Here is a 20,659-nt window from a genome sequence, read left to right as displayed (position 1 = left end):
AATAGCCAGCCAATCAGATAATTCCGTCGCTCGCTTGGCCAATCAAAAAAAGGAAGGGGTAGGTTAGTTGCCAAGCGGCTCCCGTGACTAATGCCTGTCATATGACTAAGACACCCATGGAGACAGTTGCAAGGAGAAAGACTCGTTCGTGAATTTGAAAAAAAAGAACAGGAAAACGGACTCATGTCTTTTCTTCCTCCCTCTTCGTTATAAGAATGCCTCCGACTCTCTTTCAGAAACTTTTCAACAAGAAGAGCGCTTTTTCACCGCCTCCGCAGAGATGTAACAAAGAGGAGCCAGCTTTCAGGTAGCTCATGTGGACGGCTATGTGCGTAACGAGGGCAGTAACGCCACTTATTCCCTCCCTAAACGTGTAAATGCTATCACGCTGTGTGGTACTCATTTTTGACAGGTTGGTTTTGGTTCAACGTCAATAACGTGTGCTAGTAAGTCGGCGACGCGTTTAAGCCAGTTTGGCGGGGTGGGTGGCAGCTAGCTGAGCTAACTCAAACGATATCGTGTTGGATGCCATTCAAGTCTTCCGTAAAATACTCGACGTGAGACCTAAATTAACTGTTGCTTTTGCCTCAAACACACCCCACTTGAGTGTGTGTGATGCGCGTGGCGCTTTTGTTGTCGTTTCTCACGATGCGCGACGACGTAAACTCGAATGGGTTCAAAGTGCACCTCGTGCTACTGTCTTGGGTGTCGACGTGCCCGTCGCGGCTGGCGTGCGTGACGTCATTACGTGTGAAGCGCAGGGCGGCGGTGCAAGATGCCACTAAAAAAGGGTACGGGACCGCCGGTTGTCGATGCAGTGTCATGGATGATTTTTAGACTGTGACGTCACATTATTTGTATTCGTCAGGCGCTCGCGAGTCGCGTGAGTCACGACAGTAGTTGAGGTTTAATTCTTGAAGCCTGAACACACTTTTAGTTGGTTTCTCTGTTGCATATTATAAGGCAAACGCCGCATAATCAGAATGGCATAATAGGACCTCAAACAGTAAAAACAATTTACTTCCAAGTTAACAGAGAAGGCTGCGAGCGTGTATGCGTGTGCGCCCACGGGTCCTGTCTCAGCTAAAATACCAGGGCCGAGTTTCTGTCCAAACCTAACCCTGGGGCGGGGGTCTTTTCAATTATTTTTTTGTGTGTCCTGTCATGATAGACCTGTAAAACCTGAGTCGGGGTCTAAATATTTTTACCTTTCCAAAGTTAGTACTGAGGGGTTGTGTTTGGAATCGCAGCAGGTTTTTCGGGCATGGCAGGCCTCCCGAGATGTAATTCTTTCTACTGTATTTAGCGTCCGGCAGTGGTCGCTGCCTCTCGGCCTTTGAGCAGTAAACCAACGAAGAAGGACAATTGATGAAGTCGAAGCTGAAAGAGTCAGAGACACTAAATACGCCAGTAACGATAATTTCACGTTGTCCGTCGCATGACACTGACTATTGGCTGCACTCGGGGGGACTAATCTGGTCTTAGATCGTTGCGACTTTTGTCGGCGTTATGCCACGGCAAACTGAGGCCGTCAGACGGCACGTCGTCTCTCGCTCAAGCCCTGCGGAATACCAGCCGGGGCGGTGGCTTGGCCGACCCCTGACTCCTCTCCCGTTTCTCTGATTAAAGCACATGACCCCAGGTGGCATACTACACGGATCATCCTTTGGATTCTGGTCCGAAATTTGCTCGCTAACTGCTGAGGAACATAAATCACATGAAACGGGGGTCATGCGATTAACATGACTTTTACCCCCCCACCCCCCCCAAAAAAAACCCTCACATCCGATTTATTTATAGCGTCCATTTTTTCTCTTGGAAGTTGGCATGCGAAAAGGCTCTGGTTTCGGAACAGCGTACATACTTGCATAACTCAGCGTGTCATGTGAGGCTTGCATCAATCACAGGCCTGTCAACTGCGGCCTGTGTTTGTGTGTGTGTGTGCGCGCGCATGTGTACAAGTCACAACACAAACAGGATATATTTTTGTGTGCGACTATGGAGGCTGTCAAATTGCTTTCAGAGTTATTTAAAGTGGTCATGCTCTGGGTTCTCTGAAGTGCAGGGTCATGATAAAGATGTATAAAATTGACCAAGGGTTATTTAAAATGGATGCCAAAGTTTCTGCACCGGTTCGGCTTCCTGGCCAACAGCGCCCAAAAAATTAATTCGTTGGAAGAGTGAGACTGTACTCACGATGATAAATGATTGAAACGGCAAAACTCCACGTTTGGTGTAACAACACAATTTATCGTGAAAGCTGTAAAACGTCGAATAAGCAGCATTTGAATTTTCCATTATCGGTGCTATCATTTTTAGCATCTGTGACAGTCCGTGGTTGTCTTTCGGCTTCTCTAAAGTGAACAAATATGGAAAGACAACAACGATGAAGAAGCTTCTTAGAGCATTGCAAGCGCTGCAAGAAGGAGAGATACCGACGCTCGTTCCTACCGACTGCTGTCAGGCTGATGAATAAAAAATAACAATCATAATAATAATAATAATAATTAAATGATGTGAAGGAAAATTGTAAATAGTACTGTGATTTATCCATTGTGTTCATATTGTATTTTATTGAAAGATGTTTGTTGTTTTTTTTTCTCTTTCTCCTTTCTTCTTTCTACGTACATTCTTGCTGCTGGAGGCTGTAAATTTCCCCAGTGTGGGACGAATAAAGGATATCTTATCTTATCTTATCTTATTGCATTGAACTGGTTCCCCGACGCTCATGTGATTGCAGGAATGCAGGTGTGCTTCATGGGAAAATGTCTTTCGACTACCGGCAGATATGCAGGTAGTCGGGTGCTCTGCTTTTTTTATCCTCGAGGCAAGTCGGTCTAATAGGGGAGAGTTCGACTCTGCAAGGGCGGGAAGTCCACAGTTGCATCGCAATGGCCTGGGATGGGCAAACTTGAGTGAATAAGGGCCACATTTGTTTTTTTTTTAAACGGACCCATGTGCCAAGTTCATAATTGAAGCTGAGATGGGTCCGGAGGAATGTCGCAGGAAGTATTTATGTAACAATCCGGGCAGCACAAATGCGCACTCACAAGTGCGGCAGCGGCGGCGTTTGCGTGAAAGCTCTTTGAGGTCAGTTAGCAGGCTGTTGCTGACGTCAGAGCAGTGGAGTCAAGCTGCCAAGTGAGCAGGCCCGGCACTTTCTTGGTCTGCGGATTTTGGAGTCATGGATTTTGCAATACAGGGGTTCTCAAATTTTTTTAGGTCCAGGGGAGATTTTTGTTTCCCAGACGAACCCATTATGGTAATTTGTAGAGCTACTTTATAAACCCCAAAACACTCCCCGACGTCCCCCCTGCCCCATCCCCGTTCGTAATGTTCCATTTTCTTTTCCTCCGTTACTGTACCTTTAATACAGAACAGCAAAAAAGCCACTTTTTGATGGGCAGCATGAAAGAGGCTGTAAACAAGGGAAAGGGAGGAGGAGAGCCAGTCAGCAGTATGTCGTTACACCGCCGCTCCATGCCTGCCGCTCGCGCTGCAATCACCTGACATGTCTCATGTTGTGTGAATCTAGTCGGCCGTTATTCTTAGAGGCTGAGCGAGCGCAGAGAGGCAGCTTAGAAGGGGGCCGAAGCGCCCACGGGAAACACTGGCACAGTCACAACGATGCCCAGGTAGGAGCTGCTAATAGCTGTGTTTTGTCTTGACTGTCAGACAGCCTGATTGACATGCTTGGCTCTACCATTTGGCTTGGATGTAGTTCATATCTGTGACGTGTGTGTGTGTGTGTGTGGGGGGGGGGGTTCAATCCATCAAGGTAAAGCAACTACTACATAGTTGACGGTGGTCCAAATCAAGATTTTTTTTTTGAGCCAACAGAGCAAGTAAGTGACGCTCATGAAGTCATGAGCCACTTTTATGAATGATTCGCCGCGTTGTGACAGTCACAAGTTCTCCGCCACATCACCGCTTCCTCACTTTCACATGCTGCCAGTTGTGCTTTTTATGTACTCTGGTGACCCCGTCTTGTTACTTTGTCACGGGTTGGCTGACGTGACCTTCGGATAAAATGTCAATTGCTTTCGCTCCATATTCCCGTTCCACCCGATTTCTCACATCTCTTGTGCAGACCTTGGAAATCGATTAGTTGGCCAGCCCTGCTTTGTCTACTCCCGTTACTGTTGAGTTAAAAAAAAAATAATTGTTGGCTGTTGTTTACAGCAGCTGACAGAATGTCTTTGTGTCATCTTTTGGCTCTGTCCTCTCACTGCCATCTTCAAAACAAAGGCGGCAGTCAACTCGCCATCCCCACATTGCGCAGAGAATCTGCCTGAATCTGTAAACAACCCATGTAACACTTGCCAGGATTTAGGAGGAAATCCTATGAAAAAAATGATGTCCTTACCCCACCAGAAATACAAATGTCGCTTTGCTAGCTCATGCTTGAAGTTGAAAAAGACTTTTGAGGTACTTTTTTTTTTCCTACCTCCAAAATTTGTTTTGTGCCAAGCGCCACTCTTGTTCAAACAGAATGGATTATTTACCAATCTATGTCAAACACGCAAACTCGTGGTAAACTCCACAAAGTAGCATCTGATTTATGATTCCTTGTAGCTAGGATTTGGAACAAGGGAAAGACATTAACCATTGCGCTAATTAATTCCATTCAGGTAACACTAGTAGCTCAAATTCTGGACAAGGGAGCGATGTTTGACAATCTGCTCCTAGCTAAGATTCAAAGCGATGGGATGGTTGTCATGTTTTCCGTGAACGCTAGCAGCTCACGTTTGGAACTCGCGATTGACATTTAGCATTTTGCTAACACGATGATAACATGATTCCGCTAATGGTAAGTAGAATTCGCAACTAGGGATCGACATGATATTTCACAAACGGAAAGCATTCCGCGAAGGGTATTCAACACGCGTGCGCAACTAGAAACTGGAACAAGGCTTGGGCATTTGCTCGAATGAATGTGGGCTTTGGTTAGCTATTGAGTCAAAGTGAAAGTGAACGTTATGTACGTTTGCGGCGACTCGAGCCAAACAGGCGGGGCCAACTTACACAGAGGCATGTGACTTGACTAAAATGCCCGTCTGGTGTGTTATCTTACACACAAGAGGTGGATACTGACCCGCGGGCGGGGGCCCCGTAACGTGTTATTTGAGCTCATGATGTGTGGGCCAAGTAGGCATTATGTCACACACTTAGCACTCTCAGCTCTTGGATCAGGAGGAGAAATGTATACAAATCTGGACCACCCAGCCCATCTGAAGTTTGCGCCTGCTCAAGAGTGGCCTCCACTGGGTTTGTCTCAACTACCAACATCTGGTTCATTTGTGCCTCACAGTCAACCGCCGAAGTCTACTCGGATTGTTGCCCACCCAAAAGAATCTTTTCCTGGAACAGTCATACTGAAGCTATCCTCTCAAAGTCTGCCCCAATAATTTTCCCTGTCTCAAAGTCTTCCGATCCAGACCGGGTTGCCCGAAGTCTACTGGGCTTGTTACATGCCCAAGAGGTGCCCCAACTGTGTGCACTCATGCTTCCTTCACCCACCCTGTCTCATTTCTATTTTTCCAGAGCTTACTTCACCCATTCAAAACTGTGGTTCCGTGTCCTGTGAGCTGTATTAGCTCGCGTGCGGGTGACAATCCTTATAGTGATATAAATCAACACCCATCCCTCATTCCAAACCCCAGTTCTACTGGTGCGAGCCGAATAGCATTCCCAACACGCGTCCCCGTTCCCCACAAACACACGGGGAATGTTGTCGTGTCGTTTTGGCCCATGGGCCCTTGCACCTAATTGAGGTTGCGCTGCCAAATTGTCCCCGTAGTGGTTTAATCCTCCCCGAGTGCAAGCGCGCTGTGTTAATGCGGCAGCGTAGCTACTCGGCAAGCCGCTGAGGTTAGAGCTTTGGCCGAGGCACGTCATCACATGACGGCGAGCTCGAGCGTTCCCGTCGACTCGCAAGTGGAAGCAAAGGTGAATGAGCACATGATTGGCTTTTGCAGAGAACAAGCACTCAACTCCGCCGCGCGAGGAGGCCTCGCTATGGCCACCGACTTTGTTTTGACAACCTCGAATAAAGATTGCGTGACGTGACCTGTCCTTTCCTCGGCACGTGTTTTGCAGTGGCAGCACTTTGTGTGTTTTGACCCCTCGTTTGAAAGCGTATACTTAATTCTAAATCCTAACCTTTGTTCGAAACCGTCACCAAGGCTTTAAACAAGATCCCGGGAGAGGGGGGGGGGGTTGGAACCATAATCGCTCACTGGAAACTGTCCTTTGAAAGCCTCGCTCTGAAAGGTTTTTGTGTTTTATTTGTGCTCTTTCTGAGTCAATCCACATAAGAACGCATTGTCTCATCATTTTCAAACGACTACTGCCGACGATTCTCGAGGTTTAACCGCGACAATCCCACACCGTTGATAAAAGCGCTATTTTTACGTCGCCTCCCGCTGTCATCTTTACAGCTGCTCCTAAATAACACGCACCGGGAAACACACACACACACCGAGTTTCCTCAAAAGCTCCCGGATTACCCGGACTATGCGGAAGGACAGCCACGCGCCAGACCGATTGTAGCTTGGCATCGTTTGTCTCGAAAGCACACATCCCCGTACTTCTCCGGATCAACCCCGGTTGGCGCCAGTCGCCTGGCAAACGCCCCCCCGCACGGGTAAAAACGGCTGCGAGTTTCAATAGTGGAGACTAATATGCCCCATATGTACGCTATCACTTGGGCGGTAGCAGCCAACGAAAATACATTGAAAGAGGACCTCAGAAAATAACCAATTGCATCGCAATATTGAAAGGAAAAAAAAAAGTGCAGTTCTGTTATTTTTCAAGGTCATTAAGGCCTACTTAATGAGCGCTCTTTGTCTGTCCATGTAGCTGGCCAGTCCCCCACTTGGAGCCCGGTCACATCCGGCTGATCGTATACCAGGACTGCGAGAGGCGTGGCCGCAACGTCCTCTTTGACTCCAATGCCAAGAAGAGGGGCACGGATGAGCCCCACCTTGCCGTGAGTCCTATGATTGGATTTGGGTGTGTTTTTGGCTTGTGCCGGTATCATTTATTTCTTTTTTTGGCAGGGGGGGGCGGGGGTATTGCAAAGAGGACATATCACATCAAATGTGTGCAGTGTGCCATGGACCTTTTGACTTTTTTTTTTTTGGTCATCATGTTGCTGTGGAAGATGGCAGTAATTGGCGAAATGACACGCCACCTTCATTTTGACTTGCCCAATCTATGCATGTGTGACTGGGCGTGTCATGGATTTTTTTTTTTTTTTTTGGGGTGGGGTTGTGTGTGATATTTATACTCTGCGTGTTGATTTCTATTGTGTTCAAGTGGTCTGTTTTACAGAGTAACTGAATGTAACTGAGGCCCTCCTCCGTTGCTAATGCAACCTCGGAATTGCAAGCTTGCTACTGTAAGGGGGGAAAGGGCAGGGTGAGGGACGACGAAGGTGGTGAGGGAGCGACGGGGAGAGAGAGAGAGAGCAGGAGGGGGGCGGCGGCGGCGGCGATGATCGTTGTGCTGCTTTTCTCGCTCGCTCACGAGTTCCCGCAAGAGTCATACGACTGGCTATCACATGCTGCTGGCTTCTGTGTACACAAATCACACACACACACACGCGCACACGCGCACACGCATTCCTCCCCGAACAAGCCGAGTCAAGAAGCACATGACACACAGGCTGCTTTCAGATAGGCTTTCGACGTGCATCCATGCTGCTTTGACTTGACGCCATTCTTTCTATTTGTTCTGCTGACTTCTATTGTGCAGGGTGGCGGTTCTCATGAACGACTGCCCCCAGAGGCGCTTTCGCCTTAATTCCTCGGCGCAACTCCGCAACACGTCCATTGTGCCACAGTGTGCGCCGGAGACTTCTTTGACTCTGTTGTTTCTTGTTGTCGTCGATTTCTACCGTGCATTCGCTTTAATTGTGTGACGTGGAAAAAGTGGAGTTTTTTTTTTTTTTTTTAACTCGCTTGCATCTAAAGACACGCACAATATGACATTTTCACCGATTTGAACTAGCGACATGGCCTCCCAACGTTATATTGCGATGTTTTTCGGGAATGTCACGATATCAAAATAATAACAAATGCAAATTTCACAGTAATGATCTCACCCGCTGCCTTTATGGTACCGCCACAGAGCACGGAGGGCCAGGTGAAGATGTTCGGCAAATGCTGCCGGCTTCGACCGACGGGGGGCAGCAGCAGCTCCCTGGACAGCTCCTCGTCCTCGTGCGCGTCAGAGACTTCCAGGGAAACCAAAGAGCAGGGACTCCGCTTCCAGGTAGTGCCATTACACTCATTGCCAAAGGAACGCCTCCGCAATCGTTTACACCGGCGTACGTTGACAGGGTTCAAGGTGTTCGTCCGACGTGGTTATGCTGGGGGAAATGATGTTTGGATCGGTGGCCATGAGCTACAAAGGCTCCACGCTGAAAATACACCAGATCAGGTAAGATGAAAGGATGCATTTTTGATGATGAGAGACTGTGCATCGTTATCTGCCTTACAAGCGTCCCCTCATTACGACAGGTCGCCGCCTCAGCTGATGCTGAGTAAGGTGTTCACAGCCTGGACGGGAGGCAGTGTGTACGGCAGCCTCAATACGTAAGTACACACACACACACACACACACACAAAAATGTCCTCACTCTGTTGGTTAAAAACTCATGCCGGTCCTCACAATGTCGTGAGTACAAGAACACCTCCCCCAGCGATGTAATAATGATCTAAATCACCGCCCATAGAATCTCTTGATTATTTGCTTCTTTCACAGGTTACAGGACAGTCTGGAGTTCATTACACAGGACAGCAGCAACACCCTGCGGCCCGATCACAACGCTCCTCCAAATAATCTCCTAGGGAACATAGGTAACCATAGCAACAACACACCAACAGCCCTCGCGTGGGCTGCAGGCACCATGAGGCGTGTTCATCTTGAGGAAAATGTGTTTTGGAGGAGGCCCCCCCCCCCACCCCCCTCCCCTTCTTTTAAATTCAGCCCCGAGGCCAGCTTCACATTGCAACATGAAATTTGGTTGTCATGTCTGTCAGGAGTAGAGCTACAAAAAAAAAGTCTCAAGAAAAAAAAACTCTCTCTTTTTCCGTTCTTTAGAAATCAAGCCGAAGTCTGTTTGACTAAAAACACGGGTTTCTGACCCAAAACATGCTTTTGTGAATTTTGACGATTTTTGTGACACCCCCCAGGCTTGTTGCCAGTCCGATGCAACTCCGCCATCTACTGGGATGTTTTAGTCATTACAGTGGTTTACAGGGCAGCGAATGAGCACTCATGACAGTATGAGGAACAATACTACGAAGAACTGTTGGCAAATCCTTGTGTGCCCTCCGTCTCTTACTTTTTCCAAATAATTAACTAAAACTATTCTACTTGTGCGAATCAAAACTGGGGCCTTACGAGTTGGTTGCGGTTTTCTGTCAGATGGCAGCCTTCCCGCAGGTCTTTGCGCTGTTTTGTTGTTCATGCTCGACTAAAAAGCTCCTTGTTGTAAGGTCTGCTGTGATTGACAGGAGGCCGGCAACTTTCCTCCTCCTATTCATTCACTAACAAGCATTTTAAAATGCATTATCTATTTATTTATTTCTTTGTCCGTTTTCCTCCCTCCCACCATTCCCGTCACCCCTCTCTGTCTGTCTGTCTCTCCTTTCCATCCCGTTGTTTGTGCTGCCCAGGATTTTCTCAGCTCTGCAGCCCTCGACGGGCCTTCTCTGAGCAAGGCCCGCTGCGTCTCATCAAAAGCGCGTCTTTCTTTTCAGGTTGGCGCTTACAAAGCAAAAAAAAAAACAAAACAAAACAAAAACCCAAGGCCAGCCGTGAATGCAACTTGCATGTTTTCCCTGCCGCTTCTGTCGTGTTTGCACACTTGATGGCCTTTTTTTGGGGGGGGTGCATATGTGCCTCCCATGAAAGCCTGCATGTGTTCTATCGCCACTGGGATGGACACAAGTGTGGATGGGTGTGTAATGGGGGTGAGAGGCAGCCTTTTGCTAACTGGCACGCTTGCACTAACCAGATGATTATGTGACTTTTTCTTGGTTGGGGTGGGGCGAAATTATTTTCTCTTCACTCGCCTGGAGCGCATCCACCCGAGCAATGCTTTGCGTACACGTTACGATTGGATTCCATACGCCAAGCAACACACTGCTGTGCTTGTTCTTTACTGCACGCGGTGTAAAATGCTTGATGATGGCAAGTAGTCGATATGATTCCATTCCAACATCACGTAGCGCCGGCTTTTTGCTGGTTGCGTCATCAGTCCCATTTCTGGATGATACGAGACGGGAAGTGCACTTTTCTTTCCCTTCTCCTTTATTGCATGTACTATGTGTGGAGTGTTGCATGATGCGTTGCCGTGGAAGTGATGACGCGGGTCCAGATTGTACAAGGCTGGATTGTACACCGCATGGCCAGAGATACAGTTTCAGCAACGTAGCGTATTGAATATGTTCAGAACTTGCTAAATTAATAGACATATTTAGAGCCTCGTATATGTTTTTAAATTTGGCATGAGGGGTGGGGGGGGGGAGGGGGGGGGGATTTGGTCAATCCTGTGGTTGAAATCCAGCCTTTGAAACTACTATTGAGGATGGCCTCTCCGATTGATTCTATTCTAATAGCCACCAATTTGAATTTTGTGCTGATTTATGATATTTTTGTCCCCCCCCCCTCCACCCCCCCTTTGTTTTCTCCCATTTCCTCTCACTCTCGAACCGTCCTCTCCTCTCCTCCTCCTCCTCCTCCTCTCGCCAGGCCACAGTCACCCCATGGATATGCCGGGCCGAGGGCTGTACGACGAACGGGACAGCGGCATCGCCCGATCGGGTACGTTCGCCGGGCGAAAAAAGAGGGCTGTAGGTCAAGAACGGTTACACAAACGTGACTATCTTTGGTCCTGCCGTGCCTAAGCTGTTAAATCGCTCACACTGTCGGCAAACACTCGTCTGTAAAGCTTTTTGTTTGGGTGGCACTGTGTGTGTGTGGGGTGGAGGCTTTTATTTATTTATTTATTTATTATGTTTTTTTTATGATTTTATGTCCTGTTTTTATATAATATCTCGTTTACTAATTTTTACATTGTATTTTCTTATTGTCTGTACAGTGTCCTTGGGTGGCACGAAAGGCGCTTTTAAATACAATTATTATTATTATTTATTTTTGGGCTCATTAAGAAACACAATGTATTCTTCTTCTTTTCTTCCTATAGCATCTCTGAGCAGTCTCTTGATCACGCCCTTCCCGTCGCCGAGCTCGTCCCTGACCAGTAGTTGCGCGTCCAGCTACCAGCGGCGGTGGCGGCGGAGTCAGACCACCAGCCTGGAGAACGGCGTCTTCCCGCGCTGGTGAGACCCGTTGAATGAATGAAACCATTGTGAAATGGCGTGGAAATTTGGAGTGGGAAATTTCCAAATCATCCCCGTGGTCCCCGCCAGGTCGGTGGAGGAGAGCTTCAACATGTCGGACGACAGCGGCGGGCAGAGCCTGGGGGTGGCCCGCAAGAAGAAAATAGCCATCGGCGTCATCTTCACGCTGTCCCCCAACACTGAGGAGAACAGCCGCTTTCAGGACTTCTTCTTCTCACACTTTCCGCTCTTTGAGAGCCACATGAACAAGCTCAAGGGTGCCATTGAACAGGTGAATACCATTTTTCTTTTTTTTTTTTCCCCCCTACTCAAAAATGTTTCTTTTTGGAATACATTATGAGGCATCGAGGGTACAGATGGAGCAAAAAAGGGACAACAAACATCAGCAACACTTTTTGCGCAACATGGGCATAAACAATGGAAAAAAGGTGCAAAAAGTATTTTTAAAAAAATAAGAAAAAGGATGCCACAAGCAATCACAAACGACAACAAGGACACCTCTTGGAGGAAAAAAAAAAAAGAAGCAAAAAGCAATGACGAAAGACCGCGGCCGACTTACCGTAATTCGGCCATAGTGATGAGTGCGTCCAGCTGTACCTAATGTTGTGTCCCGCGCCATCGAAATAAAAGCGTCAGCTGTCCTATCGCAGTGATTGACGTTCGGCCGTAACTCACAAATGTCATTTATTTGACGGCGTCACATTCCCGCAGCACTTTCGCTCAGCATTGTGCTCACATCACAATCCTCCCATCCCCACCTTCTCATAAATTCCAAAGTGTCATGTTTCTAAAATTGTGTGTGTGTGTGTGTGTGTGTTATGTCACCCTCTCCCAAGGCCATGAAGATGAGCCGGCGGTCAGCTGATCCCAGCCAGAGGGCCTTGGCCTACAGCCGCATGGTGGACGGGCTCAACGAATTCAGGTTAGCGCTCGTCAGTCGTCTGGCTGCGTTTTTTTTTTTTTTTTGTGGGGGGGGTTTCAAATATCTCTATTGATGTGCGCTGCTTGCAGTAACGATGTCGGTGCAAACCAAGTGAAGACAGTTTCTAAAAAGCACAGTCAATGTTGCCATCTTAGCATCGCTCCCAAACCCTCGAAAGACTATTAAAAAAAAAGAGAAAAAGGTCAAGAAAAAGGAACTAGCGACTTCACTTCCTGTTAAGAAACAAACTTTGAGCGGGATCCTTTTTTTACTGCCCAATTATATGTCGCCTCGTGATAGAAACGTTTTGCTCGCGGTGGATAACAAGTCTATTTGTAAATTCAGAAATCATTTTTTAAAAGTCCCATCCAAATATTGATTTACTTATTTGTTTGCTTGTTTTACAACGGGTCAAAATGACAGGAGCGATAAAAGTGGGCCTAGTCTGCGTGTTTGTGCCGAAAATACTTTGACTCTCTACGCACACGTGTTGTCCGATTTCTTTTCCGACGACAGTATTCAGTTTGTCCTGCAACATAGCAAAAGTGCTAATGTGAACCTAATCTGTATGTGAGTGTCTGTGCCACTCGCATTCTTTACAGGAGAACATCCGGGAGGGTGGGGGCTAAATTGGACCTCATCAGTTTTTTTTTTTTCCACATGGGGACATCGGGTCAGTTTGACCTGCAAAATAACAGGCCCGCTAAAGTGGACCTAATCTGTATCTGAGTGTCTGTACCACACACACTGTCACCTTTTTTTTTCTTTGCACTGGGACAATGGGTCAATTTGACCCGCAGTGAAAGAGGGGGGGGTTTACATTGGACCAAGTCTGATAAATGCTTTGACTTGGCATGCATGCACCCCCCCCCCCCCCTTGTTATGTCACCTTTGTACCATGGGTCAATTTGACCCGCAACATAACAGGAGAGTTAAAGTGGACCTTGTCTAGCCACACACACACAGGCAGCACGTCTTGAGGTCCCCTGCGTGTTGTAGTCATATGTCCGATGGCAACCGGCCCACCTGAGTGGCAACCCTATCATCTAGCGCACGCCGACGCATGCTGTCGAAGATAAGCCGTGCCCTTGGCAAAAGCGCAAAAGGCGGCTATGTCGGCTGAAGCGAGATACACCTGCGTCAGTAGTGCGACGCTAAAAGGGTAAACGTGTTACATATCAGAAGGCAGCTTCCTTCCCCATTTCGAGGATAAAAATCATTCTGCTTACTCTCTACGCAATTTCTTGAGGCGGGAAATGTTGTAGTTTTTTTTCACAATGTTAAAAAAAATAAACTCAGTAAGTACTTCCGCCCTGTGAGTCATGAAGTGACCAACGTGAATTAAGTTTTGCACATCATTTGTTAAGATGCACTTGTTGAGTTTCTGGTCAAAATAACACATTTAAAAATGGGTTTTAAAGGTGGGTTGAAAGTTATTTTGGTTGCAGACATTGGTTTTAATGACTTGCAAACACCGGGTGCCTTTTCTGCATTTCCACAATACATTTTCGGTTCCAGGACTAAAGTACTACGCCATAGCGTGATCTTCCATCCGCTTTAAATCAACCTCGAACAGTCGGTGGTTCTTGGCCACCTCTGTGTTTCCCAGCTTGACATTCCTCAGGACCGCAGAGATTCCCAGCATCGCGTCGCAACCCTGGCGTCCAGCCGAGACGTGCCTGACCCCCCCCCCCCCCCTCATCCCCCCCTCCCGGAAACTCCTGGCCTTCTTGCAGCGGGGCGAGTCGGACGGGGGTCTCCACAGCGAGATCTTGTTCTCAGACAATGACACATCTGTTCTCATCCCCCCCCCCCCACCCCTCCCTCCAGGATGACCATATGCGACCTGTACAGCATGCCCCGGGTGGCCGAGCCCGTGTGGCTGACCATGATGTCGGGCGCGTCGGAGAAGAACCACCTGTGCAGCCTCTTCATGCGAGAGTTCTCGATGCTGATGGAGCATGCCTCCAAGAACCAGTTGAGTGGCGCGCTTGATTTTTAACACTCGCAAATGACGGCGTTCAAAATTCACGACAAATGTTTTCGACACAAATTTTAATCCCTGAATGAAAATTCAAAGACCCCCACCTCCCCCTCCTTCTAATTTGAAGTTTACAAAACAATTACATGATCTTCTTTCTCACATTTCCGTTAACTCGTGCGGTATGTGACCGGCTGACCAACGTGTCAAAGTGGAGTCATGGGACAGGAAGGGAAGTAGACGCTTGTTTGGAAACGAGAAGTAAATCATGCCGTAAGAATGCGCGCGGGCGGGCGGGCGGGCGCGCATACTTTTAGTCACTGTCCGCTTTCGACCTTTTCAACTTGCGATCAAGCCCTCCTCGGGAACCCGTTGGCTTCCCTGTCTGCTCACCCGTCCCGTCTCGCAACGTTGGCAGGTTCCTCCCGGCGTTGCTGACGGCCATCTTGACCAACCACTTGGCTTGGGTGCCCACGGTTATGCCCAACGGCCAGCCCCCCATCAAGATCTTCCTAGAGAAGCACTCGTCGCCCAGCGTGGACATGCTGTCCAAGACGCACCCCTACAACCCGCTGTGGGCGCAGCTCGGTAAGAGACATTTGTCAGAATGTATCAATGTCATAAAACTACGAGAGTGAAGCCAACACACCTGCGCATTGTCCGCGCTCGGTGCCCCCGATGCAAGTAGACTGTATTGAACAACAAATACATGAATTGAATTGATGACAACTTTATTCTCAAATGACCTCATCTGAACTTTTTTTCTGACTCAGCCAAAGCAAAACTATCATTTGGGAAAACCTTAAATATCTTCTAGTTGGTCTCCTCGTGCTGAAACTCATTCCTGGATGTGCACCGTGATGTACAGTAAGTCTGCATCAAAAAGAGAATTTTTGACAAAAAGTGGATACTTGTGTTATAAAACAGAGTCAATTTTGGCACAAAATAGAACGGAAATATTGACTGTGTAGCGAATTTATGTTGCGCAATGTTGCTAATTCTTGTTAATGTGTTGCACCACGTTTTAAATGATGCCTCGACAATTTTGGTTCCAGGACTGTGATAAATTTGACAAAATATCGTGGTTTTGTTTTTACAAAATGTCGTGAATTTCTCGTTAAAACAAAATGGCTATTTTATTTTGTTCCAAAGCGTGGCTAATTACACTCCAAAATGTGACTTTTGTTGTTAATGTAGTGAGTATTATTGGTAATTAAGAAGAAAAAAAAAAAAGATGCCTGGCATGCTGCATGTTGGGTGTGTTCTGCAAGGAGATTGATGGGGACACCTAGTGGATAGGCGCAAGAACTGCAGTGCATTCACACACACACACAAAAAGTGACGTTGACATAGTTTTGTGCTGTGCGCAACTGAAGAAAAGAAGCTGAAAAGCGCGCCTCCTCGTGTGTTGTCAGGTGACCTGTACGGCGCCATCGGCTCTCCGGTGCGCCTGGCCCGCACGGTGGCGGTGGGCCGGCGTCAGGAGCTGGTGCAGCGCCTCCTTTACGTGCTGACGTACTTCATCCGCTGCTCGGAACTGCTGGAGACGCGCATGCTGGACAACGTCGAGGACGAGGCCATCGTCATGCCCGGCTCGCTCATCACCACCTCGCTGCGCAAGGGCGAGGTGGAGGAGTCGGACTACGTGCTGGTGACCGTTCACAAGTCCGCCGGCGACTACTTGGCGGAGAAGGAGGACGAGGGCGAGGACGACGGCAGGGACCCGAGCCAAGCGATTGGGACTCTGCGGGACGACGGTTGCCGGACTTCGGCGGAACCCGAGGGGCCTCACAGGGAGTCCCGCAGCCCGCTGACGGTTGAAGCCCGGTTGGAGACGGTGCTGCCCGTGGGCTCGTGCTCCCCGAGGGAACGTGGAGCGGACGAGGGCTCGGGGAGGGACCCTGTCGGAGACCCCCCTCTGGGCTTCCCCCCGGAGAAGAAACCTCCGGATAAGAACACCCCCCCCGGAACCACCATGTCGGGCCCCATGTCGCTCATCGTGACGGAGGAGCCGGCCACCAAGGTCACCTTCCTCATAGGAGACTCCATGTCGCCCGAGTCGGACACCGAGAGCCGGCGTAGGAAGGTGGAGGAGGACATGAATAAGCACAGAAAGCTCCACCATCTTCAGCCGCAGGACCCCCCCCCGCCTTTCGCGCGGGTGTCCAGCAAACTTCCCCAGTGGAACCCCGACGCTCCGGATTACAGCCAGTTCGACGAGTACTTCTGTCCAGAGAACCCGGTGGAGACGAGGACAATAGACGACGTGGCCAAACGGGAGGAGGCCGCCGGCACCGTGGCCGGTCTTCGCAAAGACCTCCTGGACCCCTCGGGGGCAGGCCGCGGCGTTCGGGACGGCGCGGAGAACGCGAGCGACTCGGCGGACGCGCAGAGGAGGTGCAGGTGCGCCTCGACGGACTCGTGTGACAAGGGACTCGTCCTGTCCGTGCCCGTCCTCCACTGGGATGGAGGCGGCGAGGACCAAAAGTGCAAGGTGGCGCCCCTCAACGACTGGGAGATCCCGCGCAACGAGAGCTCGGACAGCGCCCTGGGCGACAGCGAGAGCGAGGAGACGGAGGACTGGCAGGAGGAGGTGATGGTTCCCTTCCCAAGGTGAAGTACCCCTTTTATATTGATTTACATTTTTTCTTCGTGTATAGCAAAGCGATTTGACCCGAATGACTGGTTCTCTCTACCATGTGCTGACATGGGATCATTTCCATTGCTCAAATTCCACATCAATGATCCAAAATCCAAACTGAAAAGATCTGTTTGTACCGGCAGCTCCAAGCTGGTGGAGAACTACTCCAAGCCAACCATCGCCAACTTTGGCCGCTCCCTTTTCGGCGGCTACTGCCCCACCTACGTGCCGGACTTTGTACTGCACGGGATGCCCAGCGACGACAAGCTCCGGCAGAGCCTCTTGGCTGAACTCACGCACGCCGTCCAGGTAACGAGAATACCTTTTACTACCGCAAAATGGGGCCCGCGAACGGTTTGAATTCCTACCGCATTTAGGCGTACATGTGGTATTTGTTTATTTCGCCCATCGCTTGTACCCTAAAAGTGAAAAGTTGAACCCCTTCAGGAAAGAAGCGGTCTAATGATATCCGGTGTTTTTGTACGCAGCATCCGGTGTTGGACGAGCCCATCGCCGAGGCCGTTTGCATCGTGGCCGACACGGACAAGTGGACGGTGCAGGTGGCCAGCAGTCAGAGAAGAGCCACCGACGTGGGCAAGCTGGGCAAGGAGGTGCTGGTGTCCAGCCTGGTGTCGGGACTGCTGCACTCCACGCAGCAGCTCTACAAGCTCAACATGTCCCCCAACTTTGTACGCACGCACGCACGCATCAAATGACCGTAGACACCAGCTCCCAATTTCCATTTTGGGAATTTTGTCCAAATTGAAATCTCGAGGCGGAACACGAGATTTGTGGAAGGAATGAAGCAAACGTTGTCTTTTGTGAGACTTCAGATAGTCTTGCGAAACTTCGGCAGATCTCGTGTGACATGAGAAAAATGTTACAGGGCTGTGGAAAGATTTTAGGAAAGTATCTTGTGAAACTTCAGAAAAGTGCAAAGAGTGAGACTTCAAAGAATCTCGGCAGATTTCAGGAAAAAAAAAAACTACAATTTTTTTTTTTTAGCTCGAGTCTTCTAAAATGTTGAGCTTCAAGAAAATCTTGGAGACTTTAGCCAATCTGAAACGACGGGAATTTGAGAATTGAGAAAAACTTGCAAAACTCACCACTCAAAAAGACATTTTAATCTATATTGAGTCTCGATTTTTGACGGCCCACATTGTGACGGCTCTCCTTCATCCTCAGTGCATCATGCACCTGGAGGACCGCCTGCAGGAGATCTACTTCAAGAGCAAGATGCTGGCTGAGTACCTGAAGGGTCAGAAGAGAGTCCACGTCAAAGAACTGGGCATGGTCTTGGGGTGAGCACCCATTATATATATATATATATATCATTATTGTTACTGTTATTGTTTTCATGAGATGGGGACTGGTGTATTTTTGGATCAGATGATGTGTGATGCCATTTGTTTATTTCAGAATCGAATCGAGTGACCTCCCGCTTCTTGCCGCCGTGGCCAGCACGCACTCGCCCTACGTGGCCCAGATATTGCTGTGAGGAGGAGGGAACGCGTCCCGGCTTCCTTTTTCCTCCTTTTTTTCTTTTGTGGACCTCAGTTTGCTGCTGACAGGTGCAGTACTCCCAACGCACCACAGGAGGGTGCAGTTGGGTAAGAAAGGAAGAACCTCTTGTTTGAATGTTGTAGTTTTTTGTTTTGTTTTGTTTTCACACACCAAGCCAAAGACTTCACTTCGAAAGGAGTGTTAGGACCACACTGAAAAGAAGCGAAATAATACACCTCAAGAGTGAAATCAGAATCTAATGGGAACTAAGACATCTATTTTGATGACAAATAAGATGCATATTTTCAGGGGGGTTGAAAAATCGTCATCTTACAAAGAATATTAACCTACTGATTGTATAAAAAGGAGACTTTCCCTCCTTAAATTTCCACTTTATTCTTGTGAGATTAGTTTTTTTTCCCTCCTCTAAAATAAAACAATAGTCAAATGTACGTTATTTTTTAAAAATATGAAACTTGTTCCACACACACAAAAATCTCAAATTTACAACTTTATTATTAATTAGGAACTTTATTTTTCTTGAAAATATCATTTTTTTACTTCAATCTTGTCGGATTGAGAATTGGCCGTTTCATTTCGAAAAAAATATTCTTTTCACTGTTGGCCTTCACATTCCTTGGTACTTGATTTTTAACTTTTAATGCCGAGAAAGATGCTTTGAGGTATTTTCTATTCAATTTTGTGCTTTTTCTGTGCAATCTCAAAACAAGCCAGCCGTGCTCAAATTTTTCTAAAAAAAGAATGCCATTTTTCTTTTTTTACAAGCCAAACTTGCCCCAACTATTCTTACTCAAATATATACCAAGACAAACCGGTTCCGAAAATTTCCAAACGCTACCTCTGATCTTATGCACGATTCACAAAAGTACCCTGAGGTCATGTAATGAAAAAAAAAACCCAAAACCCTGAAGTCAACATGTGACTACCCCCCCCCCCACCATTCCCTACTCCCCACTCTCCGTGCCAAGGAATCAGCACTGTGTCTATTTTACAACCAAAACATAAAATGCTGAATATTGTCACCCTTTTCTACCATGTTCACGGTGAGGAGTAACTGCGAGAAAATGTAGGAAAATTCACAAAGGGTTGTTTTTCTTTTTCTTATTTTTTTTTCTTTTTTTTAACAGCGCATTCATTCTTTTTGTCTTAAGGGGAAATGAGGATGTCATCGCAGGCTTCCAAACAGCCGCTAACGTTGTTTAGCGCTTGTTGTTCGTGTGTTAAAAGCGTCCTTTGTGTATGATTAAGTTATTTTTGTGGACTGTACAATTCATTTCCATGTATTTATACCTTTTCAACAATTGTCTCCTTGGAAATGTATCCTTTTCCCAATTTTATGGGAATGTTGTGCAATAAAGATGCAGACATTTGGACATAAAGGGGTCACTTCTTTTTTCCCCAGATCATTCTTGCAATTAAATCTATTACTGCACAATTATTTGTGATATTAAAAAAAGGCACGACCGGTAGTCGTAAGTTGTACATACTGTACTTTGTATTTCATGAAAATGACTTGAGATATATTTTTACATCCACTTACGTTGATTATTTCATATTAAACGTTGTCGTATGTTGCTCTTTCAGAGATTATATTTCAAAACGGCTGAATGTTTTGATGCTCAAATATTGTACTTGTTATTTCAATGGTGTAAACAGCAAATTATTAATGTTAAAATTCTACATTTTGAAACATCAATAAAAACGACACGACGTGAACCTTGAAACCTCCCGTCAATGCCGACCCCTCGTGCCGCCTCCTTGCGGTAGAAAAAGTCGAGCAAAGCCATCGCGCTCGCCCCAGTTATGCAATATGACGAGCGCAACAAGGAGCGTTTAAGAAAGTGACTTAAAACACCCACTTGTTCTTGTCATGACACCATTAAATGATATGGTGTGTTGACCAGTGAATACAAGATAAAGTCCGTGTAATTTATGAACACCGTGACTTTTATTACGGTAGTCAGATTTCGCTACACTTCACAGCTACTGAAAGTGTCAGCAGTCGGCGATGCCTTCACGGACTACATAAAATTGCGTGACTATCGGTTACCAAAGTACAACGCGGTTCGTTATATTTCAAATAGTTAAAAAGAGGTTAAACCTGTTTTCATAAACGTGTTTTACATCCGAAGGAATTGATTACGTCGTAAGTTATGTCCATTTTCCGTGCGTCGTCAATCGATTCCTTCGTTTCCGAGTGTACCCGAACGCAGCGC

At 47.5% G+C, this 20,659-nt stretch overlaps 1 protein-coding gene across 3 annotated transcripts; it reads left to right on the top strand.

Annotated features, from left to right (window-relative positions):
• Positions 1-65: 65 nt before the first annotated feature.
• On the top strand, positions 66-19,346 carry fnip1 (folliculin interacting protein 1). Of its 3 annotated transcripts, none has more exons than XM_052047327.1 (18): positions 66-307; positions 6,862-6,991; positions 8,134-8,277; positions 8,345-8,445; positions 8,526-8,600; positions 8,770-8,864; positions 9,687-9,770; positions 10,765-10,836; positions 11,219-11,354; positions 11,445-11,646; positions 12,212-12,297; positions 14,128-14,274; positions 14,697-14,866; positions 15,694-16,891; positions 17,063-17,228; positions 17,408-17,608; positions 18,105-18,220; positions 18,339-19,346. In XM_052047327.1, exons 1-18 carry the CDS (start codon positions 216-218, stop codon positions 18,415-18,417), a joined length of 3,294 nt encoding a protein of 1,097 aa, XP_051903287.1. In that variant the 5' UTR covers positions 66-215; the 3' UTR covers positions 18,418-19,346. The 3 variants fall into 3 exon arrangements, with proteins under 3 accessions (XP_051903287.1, XP_051903288.1, XP_051903289.1); XM_052047329.1 differs by lacking the exon at positions 66-307 and adding an exon at positions 3,373-3,635; XM_052047328.1 differs by lacking the exon at positions 9,687-9,770.
• Positions 19,347-20,659: the final 1,313 nt, after the last annotated feature.

Source organism: Hippocampus zosterae, chromosome 16, assembly GCF_025434085.1.
Source record: "Hippocampus zosterae strain Florida chromosome 16, ASM2543408v3, whole genome shotgun sequence".
NCBI classification, from domain to species: Eukaryota; Metazoa; Chordata; class Actinopteri; order Syngnathiformes; family Syngnathidae; genus Hippocampus; species Hippocampus zosterae.
Note: the sequence above shows the minus strand (reverse complement) of the source record. Positions and strands in the feature narration are given on the sequence as shown.

Excerpts from the sequence above, each read along its gene's own strand:
- fnip1 (XM_052047327.1), top strand. The coding sequence starts at position 216 with ATGCCTCCGACTCTCTTTCAGAAACTTTTCAACAAGAAGAGCGCTTTT. Across the intron at positions 11,355-11,444 it reads AACGGCGTCTTCCCGCGCTG|GTCGGTGGAGGAGAGCTTCA; the intron begins GTGAGACCCGTT and ends GGTCCCCGCCAG. Across the intron at positions 17,609-18,104 it reads TCAACATGTCCCCCAACTTT|TGCATCATGCACCTGGAGGA; the intron begins GTACGCACGCAC and ends CTTCATCCTCAG.